Source organism: Rhincodon typus, chromosome 30 (genome assembly GCF_021869965.1).
Source record: "Rhincodon typus isolate 14 chromosome 30, sRhiTyp1.1, whole genome shotgun sequence".
Classification (NCBI taxonomy): Eukaryota; Metazoa; Chordata; class Chondrichthyes; order Orectolobiformes; family Rhincodontidae; genus Rhincodon; species Rhincodon typus.
Genome location: NC_063361.1, coordinates 25,041,265 through 25,052,113, shown reverse-complemented (window position 1 = coordinate 25,052,113; position 10,849 = coordinate 25,041,265). Strand labels below are relative to the sequence as shown.

The following is a 10,849-nucleotide window of genomic DNA, read 5'->3' as shown; positions in this document are numbered from 1 at the left end:
AAGAAGGGGCCAGACCCGAAACGTCAGCTTTCCTGCTCCTCTGATGCTGCTTGGCCTGCTGTGTTCATCCAGCTCTACACCTTGTTATCTCAGATTCTCCAGCATCAGCAGTTCCTACTTTGTCCAATTCTGATTTGTACCTAAATGAGTGCATTGGCTGACGATGTTAAGTTCTACTTTATGATGAGTGTTCTGTTCGCTTTACCAGCCAACCACAGAATCTTGATGACATTCAGATTTAGGCTAGCGAGAAGGGTTAATGTTCATAGTGTCAGATCGTGACTGTTTCCAAAATGAAAAGGCATCCCTTTGATCTTTGGCTGTCCTACCAACAGAGCTCCATCACCATCAATGTTGGTTGGAAATTCAGCCATCTTAACAAATGTAAATGCTTGGGAGGATAAACACTTAATCATATGGAGGCAGGGGACATTATGCTTCTTGTCATTAGTCTCACTGTCTTGCACCCATGTATTGATTTTGGTGAGTCACTCTGTTTTGAGGAAAATTAAATTATGGGTTTCTTAAGTGGTATGAGAGTGTCTTTTCAGATTTTTGGAATGAGTTGAAGTGCATTCATATGTTTTATAGTTGACTTGTGTGACTTTTTAAGTAAAACTTGATTCAACTTTCAATTCATCACTGACCTCTAAACTTAACAGTTGATAGGAATGCTGTATCATGTGTGAAGGTAACATGCTAAATATTGTTCAACTTGTAGCATGCCACAGATTTCTAGAAGGCATAGAAAATCCACATTTTTAAATATTATAAGTCAAACCAATAGGATGGCAACCTTAACTGTTATAGTCAGCTGGATTTCCCTTTGTTACAAAAGGATCAAGGTGTCCTAGTGTATAAACTACAAAAAAAAAACATGCAGGGTACAGTAACCAAATGGAAGGCAAATAAAATGTTAGGCTTTGGCCCTTTATTGCAAGGGGAATGAAGTTTAAAAACACGCATGTATTGCTATGACTTTACAGGACCTGACTGAGATTGCACCTGAAGTACTGTGGAGACTGTTTAGACTCCTTTCTTAAGGAAGAGTATTGTTGTATTAGATATAATTTTGAGACTTAGCTGATTCAATGGATGAAAGAATTATCTTAGGCTCCGCAGGATAGGCCTTTATGCAATATTGTTCAGAAAATGCTAAGTGATCTAATTGAAATATACAGAACTTTGTACATTGACAAAATAAATGCTGAGAGGATGTTTCCCCCTCTGGGGGAATCTAGAACAACGGAGCAAAGTCTCAACAGTAGAAGTCTACCGTTACTGATGACAATGAGAAGGAATTTCTTCTGAGGGTTGTTAGTCCCTGGAATTCTCTTTCCCCAGAGAGCAATGGGGACTGTATGTGATTCTTTTCTGCAGGAGCCTAGATGGTATCAACTGAAGGATTGACCCAAGGGAATGTCAGAGCTGAGCCTCATGTCACTGTATGTCCACAGATGAGAATTGTGGCATAGGAGGAGGTTACCATGTTGTACAAATCAGTATTTTTTTATAGTGATGAAAGAGTCATAATTATTTTTAAAATGTCAACTTGGCATATATTAGAATAAGTAACTTTTAAATCAGTTTTTGGATTAAGTGGTTAGCTCTTGTAAAGCAAATGCAAAGAGTCACATTATCATCATTGTGCCATAAAATTCTGAACATCTCCATGAGGGAACTTTATCAGCTGTTCGAATGAGTGGAAGTGCTGACCATTTTCTTTTTCATCACCATTTTCCTCTGTTTAGTTATATCAGATCCAACTGACCTGCTGTCACCCAGATAGGAATCTGATGGTTTAGTACAGAACAGGATTGGAACATGGATAGAGATAGTAGGAACTGCAGATGCTGGAGAATTTGAGATAACAAGGTGTAGAGCTGGATGAACGCAGCAGGCAGAGCAGGAAAGCTGACGTTTCGGGCCTAGACCGTTTTTCTGAAGAAGGATCTAGGCCCGAAATGTCAGCCTTCCTGCTCCTCTGATGCTGCTTGGCCTGATGTGTTCATCCAGCCCTGCACCTTGTTATCTTGGAACATGGATACTTGTTTTGTATTTCTTACTATGAAACCTGAATTTTGCACTGAATGCCTTGATAGTCCTTATGTTTGATGTTAAGACCAGCAAATTTTTCAGAATTTAAGGCCCTACAAAATAAACTTTGTCAATTAAACTGCTTTCTTCACATGGTTCCTGAGGCTGATAATGAGCTCTGTCTGGCCAGCCCTCCTTCAGAAAAGGGTCTAGACCTGAAACGTCAGCTTTCCTGCTCCTCTGATGCTGCTTGGCATGCTGTGTTCATCCAGCTCTACGCTTTGTTATTTTTAAAATAGCATTTATGTTTTAAACTTCTCAACAACCGATGTTATATTGGAAACTATAGTTGAGCTAAATCTCAATTATTTTAGACCATTAACCTGAGTGGAGTATATCCTTGGACATATTTTCATAGGCCTAGGTACCCTTCTGGTAGAACATTTCAGCTGCATTGTTGTTTTTATCAGTATTGTGTAATTAGAGTAATCATTTTGGTTGTTAACGGTGATTATACAGGTAACTCATTCAATGAAATGTGTTTAGTTATTCCCGTACATCTTATTTGCTGCTTCATTAACTCAGTTCAATCTAGTTGAAGCAGTTACAATCTGTGGCCATGTTCTCTGAGACTAACGATTGACTGTATCCATTGATAGCAAGCAACAAAAACGTTACAAGAATATTAAGAACTGTAGCGAATCACCCTTTTAAGCTGATCAGTGACATGATTTGCAGTCTGCCTGTCCTCTTGGTCATAGAAGCATTCACTGAATAGATTTTAAAAAAAAAACTAAAATGTCAGGTATCATTGTTTAGTGTTGCCATCCTATTGAATTTTACTTTTTTTAAATTGTCTGACATACCATCTCATGAACTTGTTCCGGTCTGTTCTGCTATAGCAGCCTATTTGCTTCAGCATTTTGAAATAGACTATACTCCCAATTTTCTGGCTTCCAAATTAAACACTAACCTTGCTGATTAATGATACAACTGGGGCTTCATCAGATGACCATTGCATTTCTCATATGTGAAATAAAAAACTCTAGATTCCTTTTTTTTTCCTGCTCTGATTTCTGTAATTAACTAAAAGTACAGCATGACTTAACTTTTTCATTTTCTGTTAATTTTTTGCCTTATTTCAGTAAGCTTTTAACTTGTGACCTTTTGCACTGAACAATGCTGAGCAGTTATAAAATACATCAATAGAGTTTTAAACGTTCACAAACTCTCAGTAAACATTTCACAATGATTTGTGTACAACTATTGCCCTCGCAGTTTGATGGTTGAAATAGCCATGTTCAACCTTAACTATCTTCTCTACTGTTTATTTCAATCCATGCTGATAGACAAATCTCCAGGACATAAAGGTTTCTATCTTCATTAGCACTGTTTTCTGAGACCATTTGTTTTCCATCTTGGCAGATTTAATATCAGTTCCTACCATTGATTTTTTCATGCACCACTCTTAACAATTGGGGATATTCATTTAACAAGGCTACAAATTCCTTATCTGTTATGACCTTGCCTGCTTTTTTTAAATAGGCCTACAAACCCCTACAATATGTAGAGGATATATTGGGTTAGGGTTAACTGGCAAATCCAGAATTTCAGTATAAAATCTTGACAGACATTTTAGTACCAGGGTGTGCAGGTAACAGAATGTCTCACATTTAAGCTGAGGCACTGTATGCAAATTGACTGTTTTTGTCTATTTACCATTTACCATTCCCCCACCCCCTCAAATTTTTGAAAAATATTAATTCATTGGATATACTAAGATGCTTTATAAATTCACTTTTTCTGAGTTGGGTAGCATTTCAGAATTATTTTAATGTACACTTAGTTTCAAGTGAGTATAAACATTCTAGAGCTAAATGTACTAATTAAATAACTAAACATATTTTGCATCAAAATAAAGCTTTTCTCAAAAGGGATCATTTAACTTTGTGGACAGTAAGTAGGAGTGGACCTATCTTGGAAGAACACTTGATTTATGCCTTGTTCAGCACTGTGCATTCATGCACATGTTTTGGCTGCTGAGCAGATTTCGTACATACCCACGCATTTCTAAAAGATGTATGTTATTTGACCAGCTGGATGTCCATAATGTGTTGGAATGCTTCATGTCCTTCTAGAGAATTGCAACATTTATAAAAGAATAAATTTGATACCTGTAAATGGACTTTTTTGCTAAAATAGCACAAGACTCCCAATGCATATGAGCTTTTCTCTTCCTTTTATATTTAATATTGTATCATGTTTTTTGAATGAGTATTGGCATGAATTTTTGGAAGCCTTTGATTGCAAATCAATCAACTGTTTGCAAACAAAATATTTCTGAAAGTCTGAAATTGAAATCTGGATTGTAGAAAATTGGCTTCTGTATTAAATCAACACAATTTAGCCTTTCCCATTTGGTTGAGGCTATTTTCTTGTAGACAATCGTCGGGCAAACTAATTGGTAGGATGAAATTGCAATAATTCAAACATTCCCCAAGTTGATCACATCCCTCAGATTAAAGCACGGGCGTATACTGACACACTGTTTTCTTGGCGAGTAATCAGTGCACTTTTGTGTATGAAAGTAGTCCATTATGATATTTCACTCTTGTTTCTGAATGGTTAAGTATTTGACCTCAACTGAAGTTACAAGCATATGTGTATGTGATTGCAATAATACTTAAACATATGTCCACTTTTTCTCCTTGTTTTAAAGATAAGATTGTTTGTTTATTTTTCAAATGTTCCTGCTGAAAAGTAATTCAGAAGGTATTGTTCTAAATTTATAAACTTACTTTTGTGAAGTTTCTTCTGTGCATTTGAAGAATCTTTGAAGAGGAAGTTTCTACTTTTTGAAAAAATATAATGACTAGAAGTATCAATTTAGGGTACTATTGTACATTTGCAAGCATATTTAGGCTCCTTTTACTTCTCTGCCCAAATTGTACTTTACCTTGAAGAAAACTTCTTACTGTGTATACAACCGACTGGGAGCTGATCTGGGGGAGTTCTGAATCTATTTTGCTGAATATCCTTTCGGTTGTCAGAAAAGCAGTTTTCAACCTATACGCAATACATTTGCTGTACACAAATGCAAGTCAAAGAACATTTTGCTGTCCTAATGTGCCACCTATTAACCCATGTTGCTTGATTTTTCCTGTTGTACTAGCAGTCAATTTGCAGATCTTGTGCATTTATGCATGTTGGAAAAGTTTTGTTAGTAATGAATAATAAAGCATAATTAGTATGAACTGTCCAAAAGTATTTGTGTTAATCATATTAATGCTTTTACAGTAGCTGGGATTTATTTTTAACTATAACGTCTGCTTGCTCCATTGTAGAGTATCTGTTGTCTCCAGAGTTTGCAATATCAGAGAAACATTTTCTATTTTACCTGCACTTATGAAAGTTTAGTTACAGTGAAGCCTAAAGTGCACCTTCCGTTTGATACTTCAAAACAGTGGTCTTAGTTCATTTTTGGAATGACTGTCTTTTAAAAATAGTAAACTAACTATTTGAGATCAAATCTGTTCCTAAAATCTGGATTGATTACATTGCATAATTGCAGGAATTTTGTAGAAATTAGTGACTGGATATTGGAGCAATGCTTGTGTTTCAAACAGACCCAAAGCATATCTTAGAGCAGCCATGCCTTTGCCAGATGAATTCCTAGAAAGGTCTATGGGATGACCTTTTTGTCTTTTGGTGATGTAATTAGTTCATTAAGTGATACTCATTCCTGTTGTGTTTGTGTCTGGGAGGATGAGCAGATGTGATCAATGTAGATATTAATTTATATAAAAATAATCTGAATTATATGTTGGGTTAATTAAACTTGTGTCTTGATACTTGCAAAAACATTTTTTGCAAGGAAAATTGCTATATTGTAATTTCCTTCATGTTGCTGAGAATCATCTTTCATTGGAAGAACATTTATTGAATTTGCATTCCTTCCTGCTGATTCATCAATAAATTTGCTTTATGGAACAGATTGTACTTTCCTTTAATTAACATTGTCTTGCTTTTTTGTGGTTTGGAAATATGACATCAATATTTCTTTCAGCAATAGTGTACGAAACCATCCTTTTGAGATCAAATACTTTTCTCTTCCCTTCATTTATAGTGTGCATATGGACAGGGTCAACTTTCCAGAAAAATTTTGTTTTTTGTTTTTACACAATATTTGAGATATCAGCAGAAATAAAACCTGTTTTTCACCAGCTGGTTTCTAAACTGGCTTTTGAATCAGTTCGGGCCCCTTTATTCAAAGCAAGCCATTCATAGTCTGAGAAATTGGACAGCAATCTTTCTCATTGGCCACCTGGTAATTACGGGTAGTGTGTGAGACCCCTTGCGTTATTTTACTTTCATTTCGCTGAGTAATTATAGAACAGCTCTGGTCAGTTGCCTCTAAATTACGTTCTCTAATGGTTTACTTCATTTCACCTGATATTCCATTGCTGTTTCAACTGAGCCATCAGCCAGAATTTCAGATTAACTTCTTAAACTTGCGTATTTGATCTACCACAGCACAACTACCTCTGTTGTATTTGAATTCATGGTCATCTGTCTATGTTGTGCTACATGTATAGCACAATATAATGGTATAGTAAAGCAGTGCTCTGTGGCCAGTTATAATTCAAAGTTGATATCTAAATTTTTTTTCAGCCATAACGCTACCATCTATGAGATATTTAACGAATATCTTTTTGACTTCACAGGATTGAGTTCCAAAACAAATTCTACTCTGGCTCTGGTTACAAGTTTGTTCCCTTTTCCTTTGAAAGCATTCTCGAAGGAAAGTTTGAAGAGTAAAACTGAAGATGTATTAAGTTTCAAGATCTGTCTGCTTTGTGGTTTGTAAATGTGTGGTTTGTGATGTGCATATAGATCATGTAATTTATGCCCTTTATAACATAATGCAATGTTGTAGCAGATTTTGATGTTACTTTTCTGCATGCACTGAAACCAGATGTTTTCCTTGTGTGAATCAATGCAGTTATGAAGTGTGACTATTGCATTGAACTGAATTTGTCCCACTCGATGTTCACTTAATGGTTTCTTGCAGTATAATTGCCTCTTTTCGGTAAACATGTTCATATAGATAAGCTGTTCACTTTTAGTGTCTTGAAAAGGCTGGGACTAATCTGACAGTATTGCAGTATTATACCTCCTAGTAATTTTACACAATGCAGGATAAGACTTGTAACTAGCTACAGATTTATTTATTTAACTTTGTGGGAAGTGAAGGGCAAGATGTTGGACTTCAGGGAAAAGATAGGTGGGCACTAGAATGCAACATTTGGATGGTATTCTTGACCACCACTTATTAAAAACACTGATATATGTAACTTACGACTCAGTTGTAGGAAATTTGACCATGTGTGGCCACTATCAGGTAGGATGAAGGTTCAGTGCACAAAGCACAATTATGTATAGAAATGTATTAATTTTGACTAAGTGACTTCAGTTGTTGCTAAACTTACTCCGGAGAAGATTTTCTGGAATTGCATTCATGATGCCCACCTTAGCAACCGGAGTTAATCTTCTTGCAATGTAAGGGAATTCTAAAACGACATTTAAAGTACTTTGCAGCATTGCACTAGAAGGAGAATTGTTCTGGTTGCTGCGCAGTTTCACATAGTTTCTTTGTTTTTTTTCCTGTCTGGTTTGATGGGAAATATTAATCACTTTGAACTGTACACTTTAGATCAGTATCTCAGTTACTTGACTGAACAAACATCCCATATCTTCCCCACAACCCAAGTGACTTATTTTTAATTCTGGCCACATTCACTTTTCTCCTATAGTTAAGGTTTCAACTTTGTTTCACCTAGGTTTAAAGGGAACATTTGGAGTACTGAGGGGAGAAAGTGGCACATTTTGTTGACTCGGATAAAATTTTAAAGCCATTCATGTTAGCTGCCTTAGAGATCCTGGTAATTCTTGGAGATCTAAAAATAAAGATCATCTTCTATCTGGTTCAGTTTTAAGCTTCTATCATGGAATTTTATGAGACAATCATACAGTTTGCAGCAAATTAGTTACCCCCAACCCTTACTTTGGGCAGGTGAGCTGAATTCCATCAATGAATAGTTATTACTCTTGGTGTTGGTATGAGCCCAGAGCCACCTTTTGTATCTCCAGATTCCCAAGAAAATATTATCAAGTTGAAATCTTCATACTGAATTTTTTATTTGTTGTGCGTTGAACTCTCGAACACAGTATATCCAGTCCAAGATTCCGTAAATGATATGGTTTTGATTTCTATAATGATTAACCCAGCAGCATCTGCAGAGGAATGGAACAGTTTTTAATGCATTAATTGAATAAGCCTCTCATGGCAATTATTGGCTATCGCTGGGCTCTGGGTTATTTCTGTGAAATTATAACACCCTATGTTTTTTATATTTTTGGAATGACCAAATTAATGGACTACTTTGGTTAAGAGTCATACAGGTTTAAAACTCCTCAAATGTACATCTGGGATGTACAGTGTGGCAGCCATTCAAATTTATATTTGAATATTATTTTAAAAGGATTAAAATACCATTTCCCTACCAGTTCCACCCACAAGCCCATCGGCACCATTTTTGGGTTGGACTCTGCATTGTTGATGACCAATCTTCTTGATTTTATTTGAATGAATTGTCTTTTTCAAGGTTTTGTAAATCAAACAACTCTTCTTAAGCATTAATGGTCAGTTAATCCAGATTTGTCTTTCTACTTAGATCATAATTTTGCATTGTTATAGTGACTATTAATTTAACTGAATGTTAATACAAGTTTCTCCTTGTACCTTTGTCTTTGGCGTTTACTTTATGTAATGAAATTGGTATTGGAGTGATACAGGGGTGTTGAATATTGGGAATTGTCTTCCAATAATGGTATTGCCATTGTAACTTGCATGGTGTTTCTCTTTATGTTGTGTACAAAATTCGATGGCCAAATTAAACTTGTCCTCGTTGATTTAATCAAATGATTTGCACTCAAAATATTTGCATATCTTAACATTTGAACCATTATAATCTTTATTTCATTTTCTTGCTTTGCTGCAATATTTGGTTTTAGAATTAGATACTACTATAGTTTCTGATATACTCCTTAATACAATGTATGAAGAAGCCCACTTACCTTTTTTTTGAAAAAAGAAGTTTGTTTTTGGGACCCCTTTGACCTGTTGCACAATGATCATGTTTCATGTCATTATGGTGTAGAGGAAGGGATCGAAACAGCATTAAATAATATTGTAGTTATGCTTGTATATAGTGATTTTTGTCAGGAAAGGTCAACCTCTGTACTTTTCAATATATTCTGTTCTGGGCAAAAAGAAATGACTATCTTGCAGATTGTTGTGCCCTTTAACCAACTGACCAATCCACATGAATCTGAATATTTGAATTGTACTGGTTGATGTATGTTGTAATATAAGCTGACTGCGACCCCTGACACCAAACTATCAATGTATCAAACATTGGGCCAGCATTAAATTCCAGCTTTAAAATGTTACATTAATTTTGTGTATGTACTTTCAGAATGGCTGAGCCACAACTGATGAATCCTACCTGTCTGTTAATACTTGTTTGCTGTTGTGATTTTTGTTTACATGTTTTGACTGTTTACAGCTTGTGAATGTGCGCCCATTTGAAGCTGAAAGTTCTTTAGTCACCTTATTGTGATTACTTAGAAACTATTCCAATCTGATTGAAGCTTGTGCATAATGTCAATGTATATTTAAACATAGAATAAAAACACAGTGGAATGTAAAAATGTTCATGGCCATTCAATTATTTTCTGACTGTTTTTTAGTAGTGTAGTATCTACTTGCAGTTTGTCCTTTTGGTCACCTGCCTTTCTATTGTCCCATTATTCAACAAGTGATTTTGTTTTTATATCAATGGTATTGAAACTGCTTGATGGCAGTGTAATAATTGCATACGTGACTCTTGGTGTTAAATGTAAGACATCTAATTATAGATGAGGCAAGTAGAGATGTTCATTGTCTGTAATTTAACATCTTTTAGCTAATTGTATTAACACAACTTTAAAAGAACAGTTGGTAGGTTAAAAAGTTGCAGAGAATTTAATAATTGGCTAGAATCCGTAGAAACAGATGTTTTTACTTTGTTATTCAGTTGTCCTATTTCTAAGTCACAAGATATCTAGCATTTTTTTTAAAAAATCAAACTATGCAAATAGAGCTTGTTAAAAATTAAACTGATGTTGGGGGAGAGAAATGGGCATGTGGCTATAAATGGCATTAAGATAATGTGAGATCTGGAAGTGTTGAATAAAACAGCCCTTTATCTTGCAAGTTAAGTTTATTGGAGCGCATGAAGTTCGACATTCCTATATATACAGTATGCCCTTCTAAATACCCTGCTGCAGACAGGTGAAATGGGAGCAAGGGGGTGATGAATACTTTCAGTGGTGAAGGGGCATGTGCAAATGATCAGGTATTTAGCCATCTGTCCTAATACCTCCTTGTGTGACTTGGTGTTGAATATTTGCTTTCAAAAACATACTTCATAAAATTTGTAAATGTTACATACAAAACATTTTAACTGAAAATTACAGAGGAGTGCAATAGCATTTTAACTTTTCTCCATACAGCATGTTCTATGCTGAGGTAACTCCAATCAATTTCCAGAATATTGAAATTTAATGAGCATTTGGTGTCAGTCTTATCAGCCAAGGGATTCCAAGAGTTTCCAGCTCCTTTGTGTAATATGGCTAAAAGGCATTAGACATTGGTTTTCTCAAATTTTGCTTCACATTCCTATGAAGCATCATGGGACGTTTCCCCCAA

General features: G+C 35.5%; 1 protein-coding gene across 7 annotated transcripts in view; it reads left to right on the top strand.

Annotated features, from left to right (window-relative positions):
• Positions 1–9,810, top strand: part of LOC109934917 (V-type proton ATPase 116 kDa subunit a 1) — a 50,527-nt gene extending 40,717 nt beyond the window's left edge. For all 7 annotated transcript variants that reach the window (XM_048614446.1, XM_048614447.1, XM_048614444.1 and 4 more), the window contains one exon: positions 6,762–9,810. In XM_048614446.1, coding sequence (XP_048470403.1) covers positions 6,762–6,855 — 94 coding nt within the window. In that variant the 3' untranslated portion in view covers positions 6,856–9,810. The remainder of the gene's footprint in view (positions 1–6,761) is intronic.
• The last annotated feature ends 1,039 nt before the right edge of the window (positions 9,811–10,849 follow it).